Here is a 17,104-nt window from a genome sequence, read left to right on the forward strand (position 1 = left end):
TTATAAATTATTTTAAATTATATATAAAAGTACCCAAAATAAGAAAATCTAACATCCTAATATGTTTACTTTAGATTGTAAATGGAAACCACCTTTCAGCCATTCCCACATAACATCCATGGCCTCTCTCCTAACATGACCACCACCCTGAAGTTGGTCCATCCTGTCCATATATTCTCATTTTTATTATTTAAGAAACTATATCCATAAACAATAAGAAATATTACTCTTCATTTTAATACTTTAAGCCAACAATATCTAATACAAACATAATGTGAGCTATATGTGTAGTTTTAAATGTTACAGTAGGCATATTTTGCAAAGTTGAAACAGGTCAACTTTAATGTTATATTTTATTTAACCCAGTATAGCAAAAATATAATTTGAACTTGTAATTAATGTAAAAAAATTACTAAAGTAATATTCTTAAGAAAAATGTTACTAAGTCTTTGAAATCCTGCTGGTAGTTTATATATACTGGCATATCTCAGTTCAGGTTTTAAGTTTAGACTTAACACTTATGTCGAAAAAATAGATTGTTCCAAACATATTTAGAAGTTTTCCAATAAATGAAATCAGTTTAAGATTTTTTAATGAATTAAAATGAACAATTCAGTTTTTCATTCACAATTAACCACATTTAAAGTGCTCGATATCCACATAAGGCAAGCAGACACCCTACTGGACGGTGCAGCTTGAAAAGAAAACACAACACTCACCATTCAGCATCTTTTGCCCACTACATTTATTTAAAGTTTTTCTTCCTTTGCTGTTTCTTAGAGCGGAAGTGCACAGATGGACTGGATGGCTATGAATATCAGGGTAGATGACAGTTCACATTTTTAAAAACTCATCTATCACTCAGTTTACTCAGCAAATATAAAAGAGCTTTCAAAAAAACCCTACTGCTTTCTATTTTTGTTTAAACAATGGGATTGAACAGGATATACGTACTGATAAATGACGCGCTACCATTAGCAAAGGTGCAGCTTTCGTACCAGCCACTCCCAACCTTCCACACCGCCCTCCACAGGCAGGCGTACACACGTACATTCACACGCGCGAGCACACAGACACGTACCCAGACACTCGTGCGCGCGCTCACGAGTTCGAAGCGCCACTTTCCCGGGGCGCTCTCGGCCGAGCGCGCGCCTTCGGTCTCTGGGAGCTCGTGGCTGACCGGAACTCGGAGGGGTTCTGCTTTTTATTTTTCAAGGGTGATTAGGTTCCTTCGAGGACAAAGTGGAGGTGCCCGGGCTGGAGGAGGAAAGCAGCCCCTTTAAGTCCACTCGTCCGGAGCTCCACCTCAGGAGGCCAGACAGAGTGCGCCCCGCAAGCCAGCGCGATCCTCGCACGGACAATGCTAGGATCTGGAGAGCCTTCAGTCCTCCTGCCGAACGGGAGGTTAGGACGCATGTCATCCCCCTGCCCACAGCCCCCCGCAGGCGCCCTGATGGACCATCTCGGGCGTCAGTCGGCAGAGCTGCTACCCAGACCCCATGGGGTTAGACATGAGACCTCTGGGACCCAAAAACTGCCAGAGCGCCGTTTCCCTTGGTTTGGGTTTCCCACAAAAACGTTGTTTAGTTGCTTAGTCGTGTCTGACTCTTGCAACCCCATGGACTGTAGCCCGCCAGGCTCCTCTGTCCATGGGCTTTTCCAGGCAACAATACTGGAGTGGGTTGCCATTTCCTTCTCCAGGGGATCTTCACCACCCAAGGGTCGAACCCATGTCTCCTGCGTTTGGCAGGCGGATTCTTTATCACTGAGCCACTTGGGAAGCCCCACAAAAGACATATTTACATCAAAAACTTTTTCACAGATACAAAAAAGGCCCGAAACTTTTTTCCCCCACACCTTCCCTCCTCTCGAATCACCTCCCTTCCTACCCTCGCATGCCCTCCCCTCCTACCCCCGCCTCCCGCCTTTTGTGCTTCGCTTCAGGAGTTAAGTGACCTCTTCGTCTAAAGTGCCAGCTCTGCAAAATCCAGGAGCTGAACACAGCTCAACTTCCCGGGAGCTACCAGAGCCAGAAAACATCACAACCCCCCCTCCCAACCACACGCCCCTGTTTTCTCAATGTATTACCGAAAAAAAAAAAAAAAAATCCAGCTCCGCCTCCGCGCGATAAATGCTGGGATAAGTAGTTCCCCTAAACCATGAAGCTCGATGTCAGACTGGAGCTCAGGTTGGCTTCCCAAAAGAGAACTACAATTCCCGTGGTGCCCTGCGGGCAGAATGGAAGGGGCGGAACGGCAAAGGCGCAACGCGCTTGCGCAGATCGAGGGCCGAAGGGAGGTGGAGGTATCGAGGTCCAACTGCTGAAGAGTCTCCATGTGACAGTGAGCGGCGTCCCAGCTCCAGGCGACGCCGGATTCCAGTTCCCGATCCCACGCCCCGTCCACTGACCCTGTGCCTGCAGACAGCAGCAGGCCGGGGCCCCGTGGTCTTGTCTGGAGGACCCTGGCTCAGAGTTAATAGTCTCCGCCAAGCAGGTGCGAGGGACCGCCGAGACCCCCTGCATCTCCAGAGAGGCAGGCGGCGCGGAGAGCAAGGCTTCTGTCAGCGCGGCGCTGCGAGTGCGGGAACATGAACGGCTTCACTCCCGAGGACATGAGCCGCGGCGGGGACGCGGCCGCCGCTGTGGCCGCCGTGGTCGCCGCTGCTGCCGCCGCCGCGTCAGCCGGGAACGGGGCTGGGGCTGGCGCCGGGGCCGAGGTGCCGGGCGCAGGGGCAGTCTCGGCGGCGGGGCCGCCGGGAGCGGCAGGGCCGGGCCCCGGGCAGCTGTGCTGTCTGCGCGAGGACGGCGAGCGGTGCGGCCGGGCGGCGGGCAACGCCAGCTTCAGCAAAAGGATCCAGAAGAGCATCTCCCAGAAGAAGGTGAAGATCGAGTTGGATAAAAGCGTAAGTGACGGCGGTACGAATCTGCTCTGCCCGCCCCCCGGGGCGCTCGGGGAGAAGAGCAGACGCGTGTCGGTGAGGGTGCGGGAGCCCCAGACCTGGGTGCCTCGCGAGCCCGTTCCGGGGTCCCTAGTAGGAAGCAAACAACAAAGTGCTGCAACTCGGCCCGCCGTCCGCAGTAAACAGTCTCGCGCCCCCCGGACCCGCTCCCGCGCCCCCACCCCGTAGGGCCCCCACTCCTCCTCTGAGGGGGTCGATGGTGAAACAAAGGGGGCGGCCGCGCCGAGAACCCAGAGTAGCTGTTCTGCAACCCACGGCTCCTTCTGGAACCGAGGCACCTTCTTTGTTTTGCTGCCCGAGCGGGTAGCTTCCCCGGTCCAGGAGTGGAGTTCAGCCAGGACCGGACGCTGCGGGCGACTAGGACCCTGTCTCGGGTCCCGCGGGTGCGGGGTGGGGGACCCCCGGCTGCGAGCCGCGCGGCCGTGTCATCATCTAGGGCAGCTGCTCAAGACTTGGGGAGCGGGCAGCCGCTGCGGGTTAGCAGCCCTCCGTTTGGCAGCCATCAGGGTTTCTTTCTTCGTCCTTTCGCAGGTCTGTTCCTCTGACCATCTAGGAGGTTTTTAGAAACGACCGTTTCCACTTTTCCGAGCCCTGGGGAGCGGTAATAAATCACAAGATGTGAGAACCATCACACGTCCTGCATCTTCTTAACTTGCACTTTAGCTCAAAGTTTAATGTGAAAGCCTGTTAGCTCACTCCTCAGTTTTTTTTTTTAAGAAGTAACTGCTGATGTATAAAACCCAGTATTTCAGAGGCTGCCGTACAGCTCTCAGAACTATGTAATTAACGTTTTTGAGAACTTTATGTGGGATACTTTATGCCTATTCAGTTAGTTCCTCAGTTCTGTTCTTGAGAAACTTTCCAGGTATACTTGAATCATTTAACACTATTTTGGTTGGAAAAACGTATTATACATAAATGCTTTTATTTAATACTCAGGAAAGTTCATAATTCAAATTTGAATTTAGTAAGGATGTGAAATCAATTATTTGTCAAAAGTGGATGGTTTTGTGTCTGGATTATAATTTGAGTATTAAGTTAGATTAGGAAGCATTCACTATGGTATTAATATTTTTAAATGCTCTTTTAAGTAAAGAAAATACTATCAAATAGCAAAATTGTGGCCAGCATCTTTTTTCCCTTGTTTAAAAAACCGGCAAAGCTGAACTAATCTAGTTCACCATCGCTGCAATTTGATGACAGAATCCAGAGCGTAGGAATTTCTCATTCTCTGCTTCTCTCCCTTCCATTACTGGCACTTCTCCCCACCCACCCCCCAGTCCTCTTTAACAATATTGCTAGACATGATATGTTTTAACTGGGTTCAGGACTTAAGAGTAGCAAGAAACGTGCGTTGTCTTAATAATGGCCTGTTACTAGTGTTTATATTTTTAATAATTCACCATAACTATGTATTTTACTAATACATAGACATATTTTCCTGTAATCATAAGTTGTCTGTGAAACTTTTCTGTTTCAGGCAAGACATCTTTACATTTGTGATTATCATAAAAACTTAATTCAGAGTGTGCGAAACAGAAGAAAGAGAAAAGGGAGTGATGATGATGGAGGAGATTCGCCTGTTCAAGATATTGATACTCCGGAGGTAGGTGAAAGCTTTGTAAGTTAAATGTAAAACTTCTGAAAGTTTTATTTAAAAAATACAAACAAATTCTAAAAATACTTGAAGCATTTGAAAACTCTAAAAATGAAAGCAAAATTAAATATAGCCAGTTAACATGCAGTTATGCAGTTTGACTTGTTATGGCTTCAATTGATAAATTTTTTTTTACTTTTTAAAAAATTTACTTATTTTTTAATTGAAGGATAATTACAGAATTTTGTTGTTTCCTGTCAAACTTCAACATGAATCAGCCATAGGTGTACATATGTCCCCTTCCTCTTGAACCTCCCTACTCAATTGACAACTCTTATAGTCCCCAGTCTTTAATAATCATCCTCAAAATATTGAAGCGTTTAATGCATTTTTAGTTTTATTATTTAAAAGCCTTTTAAAATAATGGAATTAAATTTTCACTGTGTTGAAGTTGAAATGTTTTTTATAGCAAATATTAGTCATTAGCAAATGATATGAACTAACTCATATACATTAATTTTTTCTAGGTTGATTTATATCAATTACAGGTGAATACACTTAGGAGATACAAAAGACACTTCAAACTTCCAACCAGACCGGGACTTAATAAAGCACAGCTTGTTGAGGTATATATAAGTTTTAAACTATTTAACCTTTAATACAAAAAAAGTCATTAAATGCTAATGATGTTAATTTAGTATATATAACAATACATTTTAGTTAGAAAAATCAAAGTTAATAAAATCTATTGTGGAAGAATCTAGTTGTCTAGAAATGTTTGTCTACCACTTAGGAAAGTCCTTTATATAATGATTAGTCAGTAGATTTATATGCAGTTTTCTAAGCATCTTCTAATACTGATTTTCAGAAATAGTAAGTAAAAGGTTTTTTTTATTCTCTCTCTAGAAACCTGTTTCTTTTAAAATTTTATTTTACTCAGTAAACACTTATTGAGCACCTAATTGAGGCATAATAATAAATTAATAAGCTTTGATGTCTTTGTTAGAATTTTCTTGAAGTTTTTGTTGGAATAGATTTTACAGATAAACCTCTGAACAGTATTCCTGTAACTTGCTGATTTAACTATTTCAGAACTTGTTCTTGTTGATGTTAGTTTGTTTTATGTGAAGCATCCCTGTTTTTATGACTAGAAAACGCAAAGACTTTGATCCAAGCTTTTACTTATAGGTTCTTGAATATAGGACTTGCAGTCCTTCAGTGAATTTTGAAAAGTTGAGTGCTTGTGTTCTCAGGAAATAATAGAGCCAAGAAATGTGTGTGTCATATTAAGATATCTATAGATTTATATGTTTATACTCCTATCATGTTTAAAATAAAAATGCTTAACCTACTTGACAGACTATAAATAAATATATAAATCAGTTTTCTTATATTCTTCAGCTTGAATTTAGAGAACTAACATTTTATAAGATGTCCATATTGAATAACATAGGTGAATAGAAGGTACACTTCTTTAGCAGAATGCTTTTTAACATTAAAGCTTTAGCCAGAATTTCTTCTTTCCTTCTGTTTAGACAACAACAATCTAATTTTTCTTTAAATTTGATTTAAAAGGTCAAGTCCTTTTCAAGTTGTATAGTACATTAATATAACATAAACATATTTCCTGCCATGATAAATTATTAATATGTTGATATATAAACAGATACATAGTGAAAGTGCTTTTATTTTGGGACAAATGACAACCTAGGAACTGGTTATTTTAAATGTTATATTTAAATGTACATTTTTTTAAATGCAGAAATCAAACCTGATGTTTTTGATAATCTGATCTTCTTTTAAAGATCTGTTTTCTTATTTAGAAATGAGAAATCCAAATAGTATGAGTGTTATAACTTAGTCAGAAATGCAGATATTTATAAACAATTCCAGAGTTGAGTGACCAGCCTCCGTAAGTCTCTTACCTTTTTCTTTAAGAAGTTTTATCTTCTAGAATCTAAATACACATTTCAGTGCCCTGGTTTAGTCTAATATACTTCTACTGGTAGTTGCAGTGCATGTGTTAAACTAGCAGAATGAAAAGGCAAGAAGGCAGGTAAACATTCTTCAGTGGACATCCTTTCCCTTCTCATTTCTCATCCATAATTTTTATACAGAAAAAATTTCAGGGAATCTTAACAAAGAATATTTCCAATGAATGAATGAATGTTAAGTCGTAGCAAACATATTTGTAAGATAATTCTTGGTTTGTTTCTATTGTACCAAAACTTTTCTGACTTAATGGTGGTTCTTTTTCCATAAGAAAAACCATAAACCATTATATGATGCATGTGGACTCTTAACATTCTGTTTTATTTCATTGATATTTGAAGTTTACAAGTAAAAGTATTTAATTCTTGATCTTTGTCTCAGCTATAAAATTTAAAAGAAAGTGCAGTGCACATTCTGATTAATATATACTTAATTGAGTGGGCTAAGGGGTCTTTTGAAATTACACTATCTCTTGTTCATAACGTCTTATTCTTATATGCCTTTTGTCCTGTTGGTGTTTTGTTAAATACAATTTATTTTTGAAAGGAAATAGCTCTTACCACACATTTTCTTTTGATGACAGTGTTTTTTTTTACCTAGTTTATAAATTCTATTAATATCTATAATTTAATTTCCTCAATTGTTTTTCTTTATAGATAGTTGGTTGCCACTTTAGGTCTATTCCAGTGAATGAAAAAGACACCTTAACATATTTCATCTACTCAGTGAAGAATGACAAGAACAAGTCAGATCTCAAGGTTGACAGTAGTGTTCACTAGGAGAGATGGAATTAAAACTTGGATGTTCAGATGTTAAGACTGCTTACTGCTTTTTCACGTGTAGAAATGTTCCTTCTGTATTTTTTCTACAGAGGATTTTCTCTGGTTTTATTTTCTTTGTTTTGACTCTAATTAGTTGGAAGCTCATGTACAATGAGCTTTCCTAGATTAACAAATATTTTAAATAAAGGTTATTACTATTATAGTTGCTTCAGTGTATTTATTTTGTGGAACTTGATTTTTATTTTAAACTGACTTTTAGGGACCAGTATTAATTGAAGTTTAAATTTGAAGATCACTTTATTATCTTTTTTCCCTTTTTTTAGTTCTGAGAAACTAACAAAAGTAATAGATGTCGTCCATTTGCTCTCGGGCAATCTGATTTGGAATTAAGGATATCCTAAACAGTATTATTTTTTAAGTGCTTTTTAGTACTAACAAGTTCGGAATAGCAGGAAGAACAAATAGTTTGATGCCTACTTCCTTCCAAAGAAGAGTTAATGTGTCAGCAAAGGTAAATGCAGTGCTGAAAGTTGAAATCTGAATGTAGAATTAAATAGTTTGTCATTTCTTTAAATTTTGTTTTAGTGAAAAAGTATTTACATGGCACAGATATACAAAGAACCTCTGAACTGCCCCTTAATTTTCAGTCATGTTCTGTACTGTTTACAATGCAAATTAAAACTAATAAGTTGGAGAGATCGAGAATTTATCAAGATCTTTAAATTTTGGTCATACATAGCTCTGACTTGATTTCTGTTTTATTTAGTTTTATATTTCATTCTCTGTTAGTTTTCTCTTAAATATTTTTACCTCTTCTTTTCATGAGATTGTAGTATTTAGCCAAAGGCTTACAGTTACAAATCAAATTTATAGCTTGTGACATCAGAACAAAACATGTAGTGCAGATTTTAGGATGCAAATGCATGAGCCCATTAATGCAGCTCAGGATATCTCAAAGTCAACATTTGGTCCTGATGATTCTTTATTGTGGGAGGCTGTCCTGTGTGTTTTAAAAGGTTTGGTGGCGTCACTGGAGTCCACATACTAATGCAGTAGAGCTCTAAAGGTAATAACTGAAAATATCCCTAGACATTGTCAAATGGCTCTGGGGGGACAAAATCACCCCTGCTTGGGAACCACTATGTGGATAAGTTTAAAGAACATCTTAGCTCCACAGAAGGTGAGTCTGTGTATTCCTAAGTGTTCTGTGTGTACTGACAGCTAGAAAATGTGGTGAACAGTAACACCATACTGGTGTTTAGGCCATGTAAAGATTTACTTGCAATTTTATTGATGAGCCAGAGGCTGTAATAATTAGTATATAGAAACCACTTGTTTCTAGTACTCCAGAAATCTCCACGAGAAGTTTTTTCTTAGCTGTATGAAGATGAACCAACCACACAGCTACAAAATGTGGTGGTTTGTTTGAAAAAAGTATTACTTCTATGTTGTATATTTTTGCCTAAATCTATAAAAATTTTCTTTTTCAGTAGAAACTTGACTGTAGGCTTAAATTTTATGAAATAAGCTTGAAATTTTGATCATATATAGCTCTGACTTGATTTCTGTTTTACCTTCTTTTATATTTTATTCTCTGTCAGTTTTCTCTTAAATATTTTTACCTCTTCTGATGAAAAAAGCTTGAAGCTATTTGTTGACATTAAAATCCATGTTTATGAATATAACCTTTGCCTCTCAATCTTAATTTCATACAATTACTTGCATAAAATGTAGTTGTATAAGAAAGTGAAATAATGAGAGTTGAGTGTTGATTTATCCAATGACATTAAATTTTGTTAGAGCAATTTAAAACATGAAAAACAGAACTTAAGAGCCTCCCCCTCAAAGACAAGAGACTCAAGAAGCTGCAAAGTAAAACTTTTACATAGAAATTTTAATTCTCACTGAGTTTTTAAAATTATGAGTTCTATGGAAATCTTTATTGTACTTATCTGTATCTGAACAAGAAAAAGTAAATGGAAACTCATATCTCTGAAAGGATACGGATTACGTTAAATGTTAGAACATCAGGAAAAGAATCAAAATTTGACTGCTGTTGGGGTAGAATGTGTGGCAGGAGCTCAAGAAATTGGTAACTACCCTTCACGGAATTATTTAGGTAAAGGCTAAAAATTAATGTCTGAAATGTATTTCTTTAAGAAAGTAAGCTCTATTATTTCTAAATAAAGTGTTTTTTTAGTTGAAATGTACATGATATACAATTAATCACTTTATACAGTTTGGTAGTATTTAGTTTATTCACATCTTCAAGGGTCACAGCCTTGTGATGAAGGGACTTGTGTAACTTAATGAAGCTATAAGCCATTCCATGTAGGATCACCCAAGATAGATGGGTCATAGCAGAGAGTTCTGACAAAATGCTGCTCCTTGGAAGGAAAGGTATGTCAAACCTAGACAGCATATTAAAAAGCAAAGACATCACTTTGCTGACAAAGATCAGTATAGTCAAAGCTATGGTTTTTCCAGTAGCCATATATGCATGTGAAAGTTGAACTATAAAGAAGGCTGAGTGCTGAAGAATTGGTTCTTTTGAATTGTGGTGTTGGAGAAGACTCTTGAGAGTCTGTTGGACTGCAAGCAGATCAAACCAGTCAATCCTCAAGGAAATCAACCCTGGATAGTCATTGGAAGGACTGATGCTGAAGCTCTAATATTTTGGCCACCTGATGCAAAGAATGAACTCATTGGAAAGACCTCTATGCTGGAACAGATTGAAGGCCAAAGGAGAAGAGGGCAGCAGAGGATGAGATGGTTCAATAATATCACCAACTCTATGGACATGAATTTGAGCAAACTCCAGGAGATAGTGAAGGACAGGGAAGCCTGGTGTGCTGCAGTCCATGGAGTTGCAGAGTGGGATGTGATTTAGCAACTGAAAATATCAACAAAGTGTATTCACAACGTTGTGCAGCCACCAGCTCTAATTTAAAATGTTTTCATCACCCCATAGAAACACCCACAAGTAATTACTCCCAATTCCACCTCTTCCCATCCCCTGATAACCTTTAATCTTTTTGTATCTATGGATTTGCCTGTTATGGTATATCATGTAAAAGGAATCATATAACACATGTCCTTTTGTGTGGATTTTTCTTTTACTTAAGATGTTTTCAAGGTTTATCCAAAATGCAGCATATATTAGTACTTTGCTCCTTTTTATGGCTGAATGACATTCCAATGTGTGTGTGTATGTGTGTGTGACAATTTGTTTTTCCAGTCATCCATTAATGAACATTTAGACATTTTGATTTCCACCTTTGGCTATTACGACTAATGCTACTATAAACATTTGTGTACAAGTTTCTGCGTGGGCATGTCTTTATTTCTCTTGGGTATATGTCTAGGAGTGGAGTTGCCTAGTCACATGGTAATGCTGTAACATTTTGAGGAACCTCCAAACTTTTCCATAGTGGCTGTATTAACAACTATTTCTCGAAATTGCTAATGCCTGTATTTCCTTTTTTTTTTTTTTTTTTTTAATTAAAGCTGTCCTACTGGGTGTTAGGGAGAAGGCAATGGCACCCCACTCCAGTACTGTTGCCCGGAAAATCCCATGAACGGAGGAGCCTGGTGGGCTGCAGTCCATGGGGTCACTAAGAGTCAGACATGACTGAGCAACTTCACTTTCACTTTCCACTTTCATGCATTGGAGAAGGAAATGGCAACCCACTCCAGTGTTCTTGCCTGGAGAATCCCAGGGACGGGGGAGCCTGGTGGGCTGCTGTCTATGGGGTCGCACAGAGTCGGACATGACTGAAGCGACTTAGCAGCAGCAGCAGCAATGGGTGTTAAGTGATAGCATTGTGGTTTTGATTTGTATTTTTTTCAATTCCTTTATTCATTTTTAAGTTGGGTTGTTTGTTTTTGTTGTTCAGTTGTAGGAATTCTTTATTCTAGGTATTAACTCTATATGTGATACATGATTTACAAATATTTTCTCCCATTCTGTAGATTGCCTTTTCACATTTTTGATAATGTTCTTTGATGCAAAAAAGTTTTAAATTTTTATTTAGTATAATTAATTTTTTTTCTTTTGTTTTCTCATACTTTTGGTGTCAAGCCTAAGAATCTATTGCCAAATCCAAGGTTGTAAAGATAAGCCCCTATTTTTTTTCTAGGAATTTTATAATTTTGGCTCTTAAATGTAGGTTGTTGACCCATTTTGAGTCAATTTATGTATATATGGAGTGAGGTAGAGTTCCAGCTTCATTGTTTTGAATGAGGTTATCCAGTTTTGCAGCACTGTTGGTTGAAGAGACTGTTCTTCTCCACTGAATGGTCTTGGCACCCTTGTCGAAACTCAATTTGCATAGATATTTGGGTTTATTTCTATATTTTCAATTCTGTTTTAGGCTGTATTTCTATTAGGCCAGTACTATTTTTTTTTTTTTGACTATTGTAACTGTGTAGTAAGTTTTGAAATCAGGAAATGTGAGTCCTCCAATTTTTTTTTTCACTACATTCGGTCACAAGTCTTGTCTGACTCTTTGCAGCCCCATAAACTGCAGCCAGGCTCCTCTGTCTTTCACTGTCTCCTGGAGTCTGCTCAAACTCATGTCCATTGAGTCAGTGATGCCATCCAACCATCTCAACCTCTGTCATCCCCTTCTCCTCTTGCCCTCAATCTTTCCCAGCATCAGGGTCTTTTCCAATGAGTTGGCTCTTTGCATCAGGTGGCCAAAGCATTGGAGCGTCAGCTTCACCATCAGTCTTTCCAATGAATATTCAGGGTTTATTTCCTTTTTGGATTGACTGGTTTGATCTCCTTGAAGTCTAACAGATTCTCAAGGGTCTTCTCCAGCACCACAGTTCAAAAGGATCAATTCTTTATGGTCCAACTCTCACATGAGTACATGACTGCTGGAAAAACTATAGCTTTGACTATACAGACCTTTGTCAGCAAAGTGATGTGTCTGCTTTTTAATATGCTGTCTACGTTTGTCATAGCTTTTCTTCCAAGGAGCAAGAATCTTTTGATTTCATGGCTGCGGTCATCATCTGCAGTGATTTTGGAGCCCAAGAAAATAAAATCTGACACAGTTTGCAGTTTTCCCCATCTATTTGCCATGAAGTGATGGGACTGGATGCCATGATCTTAGTTTTTTGAATGTTGCGTTTTAAGCCAGCTTTTTCACTCTCCTCTTTCGCCTTCATCAAGAGGCTCTTTCCTCTTTGCTTTCTGCCATTAGAGTAGTATGATCTGCATATCCGAGGTTGTTGGTATTTTTCCCGGTAGACTTGATTCCAGCTTGTGATTCATCCAGCCCAGTATTTCACAGAATGTTCTCTAAATGGCAGTTAAATAAGGTGACTATATACAGCATTGATGTACTCCTTTCCCAGTTTTGAACCAGTCTGTTGTTCGATGTCTCGTTCTGTTTCCTCTTGTCCTGCATACAGGTTTCTCAGGAGACAGGTAAGGTGGTTTGGTATTCCTATCTCTTTAAGAATGTTCCAGTTTGTTGTGATCCACACAATCAAAGGCTTTAGTGTAGTCAATGAAGCAGAAGTAGATGTTTTTCTGGAATTCTCTTGCTTTTTCTATGATCCAATAGATGTTGGCAGTTTGATCTCTGGTTCTGCTGCCTTTTCTAAATCCAACTCGTACTTCTGGAAGTTCTCAGTTCACGTACTGTTGAAACCTAGCTTAAAGTATTTTGAGAATTACTTTGCTAACTTGTGAAATGAGCACAATTTGTGTGGAAGTTTGAACATTCTTTGGCATTGCCTTTTTTTGGCAATGAAATGAAAGCTGACATTTTCCAGTCTTGTGCTCACTGCTAAGTTTTCCAAATATGCTGGGATATTGAGTACAGCACTTTCATAGCATCCTCTTCTAGGATTTGAAATAGCTCAGCTGGATTCCATCACCTCCACTAGGTTTGTTTGTAGTAATGCTTCCTAAGGCCCACTTGACTTCACACTCCAGGATGTCTGGCTCTAGGTGAATGACCACACCATCATGGTTATGTGGGTCATTAAGATCTTTTTGTATAGTTCTTCTGTGTATTCTTGCCACCTCTTCTTAATATCTTCTGCTTCTGTTAGATCCTTGCTGTATCTGTCCTTTATTGTGCCCATCTTTGCATGAGACATTTCCTTGGTATCTCCAATTTTCTTGAAGAGATATCTAGTCTTTCCCATCCTGTGGTTTTCCTCTATTTCTTTGCATTGTTCACTTAAGAAGGCTTTCTTATCTCTCCTTGCTATTCTCCAGAACTCTGCATTCAGTTGGGTATATCTCTCCCTTTCTCCTTTGCCTTTCACTTCTCTTCCTTTCTCAGCTATTTGTAAGGCCTCCTCAGACAATCACTTGGCATTCTTGCATTTCTTTTTCTTGGGGAAGGTTTTGGTCACTGCCTCCTGTACAGTGTTAAGAACCTCTGTCCATAGTCCTTCAGGCACTCTGTCTGTCAGATCTGATCTTTTGAATCTATTCATCACCTCTGTTGTATAATTATAAGAGATTTGATTTACGTTATACCTGAATAGTCTAGTGGTTTTCCCTTCCTTCAATTTAAATCTGAATTTTTCAATAAGAAGTTCATGATCTGAGCCACAGTCTGCTCCAGGTCTTATTTTAGCTGACTGTATAGAGGGCCTCCATCTTCAGCTGCAAAGAATATAATCAATTTGACTTTGGTATTGACCATTTGTTAATATCCATGTGTAGAGTCTTCTCTTGTGTTGTTGGAAGAGAGTGTTTGCTATGACCAGAGCATTTTGGCAAAATACTGTTCGCCTTTGCCCTCCATTTTGTACTCCAAGGCTAAACGTGCCTGTTACTCTAGGTATTTCTTGACTTCCTACTATTGCATTCCAATCCTCTCTAATGAAAAGGACATCTTTTTTTTGGTGTTAGTTCTAGAAGGTTTTATAGACCTTTATAGAACCGTTCGACTTCAGCTTCTTTGGCATTAGTGGTTGGGGCATAGACTTGGATTACTCTGATGTTGAATGATTTGCCTGGAAATGAACCGAGATCATTGTGTCGTTTTTGAGATTTCACCCAAAGTAGTGAATTTCGGACTCTTGTTGACTATGAGAGCTACTCCATTTCTTTCATGCGCACAGTAGTAGATATAATGGTCATCTGAATTGAATTTGTCCATTCCCATTCATTTTTAGTACACCAATTCCTAGTCCAGTTTACCTTGATTCATGGACCTAACATTCTTGGTTCCTATGCAGTATTGATCTTTACAACATCAGACTTTACTTTCAGCATCAGGCACATCCACAATGGACTATAGTTTCCACTTTGGCCCAGCCTCTTCATTCTTTCTGGAGCTCTTTCTCTGCTCTTTCCCAGTAGCATATTGGACACCTACTGACCTCAGTGACTCATCTTCTGGTGTCGCATCTTTTTGGCTATTCATACTGCTCAAGGGTTTCTTAAGGCAAGACTATTGAAGTGGTTTGCCATTCCCTTCTCCAGTTTTTTCAATATTGTTTAGGATACTTGGAGACCCTTGCAGTTACATATGAATTAGAAGACTAGTTTTTCTATTTCTGCCCCCCCAAAAAGACCATAGACTTTTGATGAGGATTGTACTGTCTCTGTAGATCACTTGATAATTGCCATCTTAAAAATTTTAAGTATTTCAATCCATGAATACGGAATGTCTTTCCATTAATTTTCAGTTCAGTTCAGTCACTCAGTCTTGTCCGATTCCTTGTGACCCCATGAATCACAGCATGCCAGGCCTCCCTGCCCATCACCAACTCCCGGAGTTTACCCAAACTCATGTCCATCGAGTTGGTGATGCCATCCAGCCATCTCATCCTCTGTCATCCCCTTCTCCTCCTGCCCAAAATCCCTCCCAGCATCAGGGTCTTTTCCAATGAGTCAACTCTTCATATGAGGTGGCCAAAGTATTGGAGTTTCAACTTCAACATCAGTCCTTCCAATGAACACCCAGGACTGATCTCCTTTAGAATGGACTGGTTGGATCTCCTTGCAGTCCAAGGGACTCACAAGAGTCTTCTCCAACACCACAGTTCAAAAGCATCAATTCTTCAGCACTCAGCTTTCTTCACAGTCCAACTCTCACATTCATACATGACCACTGGAAAAACCATAGCCTTGACTAGACGGACCTTTGTTGGCAAAGTAATATCTCTGCTTTTTAACATGCTGTCTAGGTTTGTCATAGCTTTTCTTCTCAGGAGCAAGCATCTTTTAATTTCATGGCTGCAGTCACCATCTGCAGTGATTTTGGAGCCCCAAAAAATAAAGTCTGACACTGTTTCCACTGTTTCCCCATCTATTTAGGTCTTCTTTAATTTTGTTCTGTAATGTTTTCTAGTTTCCAGTGGGCAAGTCTTTTACCCCCTTGGTTAAATTTATTCATGATATTTTATTCTTTTGATGAAATTATAAGTGGAAATGTTTTCTCAATATCTTATTTTGCATTATTCATTACTTGTGTATAGAAAACTGATAGTGTGTGTTGACCCTGCAATTGTCCTGAATTCATTTATGAGCTCTAGTAGTATTTTAGTGGATTTTATGAGATTTTCTATGTACAAAATCATGTTATCTTTAAGTAGAGATAATTTTACTTCTTTTTAATTTGATGCCTGTTATTTATTTTTCTTGCAAAATTGCTCTGGCTAGGATTTATAGTACAATATTGAATAGGAATGATGAAAGTAGGCATCTGTGTCTTGTTCTTTTCCTTATGAAGACAGTTTTCAGTCTTTTACCAATGAGTATAATGTTAATTGTGGGTATACCATAAATGTTCTTTGTTTTATAAGGAAAGTTTCCTTCTATTCTTAGTTTCCTGTTTTTATCATGAAAGGGTATTGAATTCTGACAAATGCTTTCTTCTATATATATTGAAGTAATCATGTACTTTCTTCCTTTGTTTTATTAATGTAATGTATTGCATTGAATTATTTTCTTTTGTTGAATCACCCTATCATTTCTGGGGGAAATATCACTTGGTATATAATATATTATGTTGTTGGGTTTGGTTTGTCACCATTTTGTTCAAGACTTTTTGCATCTGTATTCATAAGGGATATGAATATAGATATCATAGGTTTGTAGTTTCTTCTACTGTTTTTATCTCACTTTACTATTAGGATAATGCTAGCCTCATAGAATGTGTTAGAAAATGTTGCCTCTTCTGTTTTTTGGAAAAATTTAAATATGATTGACATTAATTGATCTTTAAAAGTTTGATTGAATTCACTAGGACCATCTGGTCCAGGACATTTCTTTGATGGAAAATTTTTTATTATTGATAGAACCCCTTTACTTATTATAAGGTAGATGGGGTTTTCTCTTTGTTCTTGAGTCAGCTTTGGTAATTTTGTGTTTCTAGGAATTTGTCCATTTCATCTAGATTAGACAATTTGTTATCATACATTTGTTCTTACTGTTCACTTACACTACTTTTACTTTCTGTAAGGTTGCTAATAATGCCCTTGCTTCCTCCCCCCACCCCACCGCGCCACCCCGTGCTGAGGCAAAGAAGATTTCTAAGGAAATTCTGAGGGAAAGAAGGAGATTTCTCAGTGAAAGAAGATTTCTGAGGGAATTTTGAAGGAAATAAGCAGATTTCTGAGGGAAAGAAGGAAATAATGAGGGAATTCTAAAGAAAAGGAGATTTCTGAGGAGATTGTGCAGGAAAGAAGATTTCTGAGGGACTGAAGGAGATTTCTCAAGGGAAAAAAAGGGTTCAAAGGTAAAACATGACAGAACCTAGGACGTTCTGAGGTAAAATCTGACAACCTAGAG

The 17,104-nt window shown here is 38.8% G+C and overlaps 1 protein-coding gene and 1 long non-coding RNA gene across 3 annotated transcripts in view; both read left to right on the forward strand.

Annotated features, from left to right (window-relative positions):
- The first annotated feature begins 2,251 nt into the window (after positions 1 to 2,251).
- On the forward strand, positions 2,252 to 7,534 carry SAP30 (Sin3A associated protein 30). Its single transcript, XM_061424940.1, has 4 exons — positions 2,252 to 2,904; positions 4,442 to 4,567; positions 5,086 to 5,184; positions 7,207 to 7,534. The coding sequence occupies exons 1-4, from the start codon at positions 2,590 to 2,592 to the stop codon at positions 7,327 to 7,329; spliced, it is 663 nt and encodes a 220-aa protein (XP_061280924.1). The 5' UTR covers positions 2,252 to 2,589; the 3' UTR covers positions 7,330 to 7,534.
- An 8,546-nt stretch (positions 7,535 to 16,080) lies between these two features.
- Positions 16,081 to 17,104, forward strand: part of LOC133252398 (uncharacterized) — an 89,542-nt gene continuing 88,518 nt past the window's right edge. For both annotated transcript variants that reach the window (XR_009737911.1, XR_009737912.1), the window contains exon 1: positions 16,081 to 17,083. This is a non-coding gene — a long non-coding RNA (uncharacterized LOC133252398). The remainder of the gene's footprint in view (positions 17,084 to 17,104) is intronic.

The sequence above is a fragment of the Bos javanicus genome, chromosome 8 (assembly GCF_032452875.1).
Source record: "Bos javanicus breed banteng chromosome 8, ARS-OSU_banteng_1.0, whole genome shotgun sequence".
Classification (NCBI taxonomy): domain Eukaryota; kingdom Metazoa; phylum Chordata; class Mammalia; order Artiodactyla; family Bovidae; genus Bos; species Bos javanicus.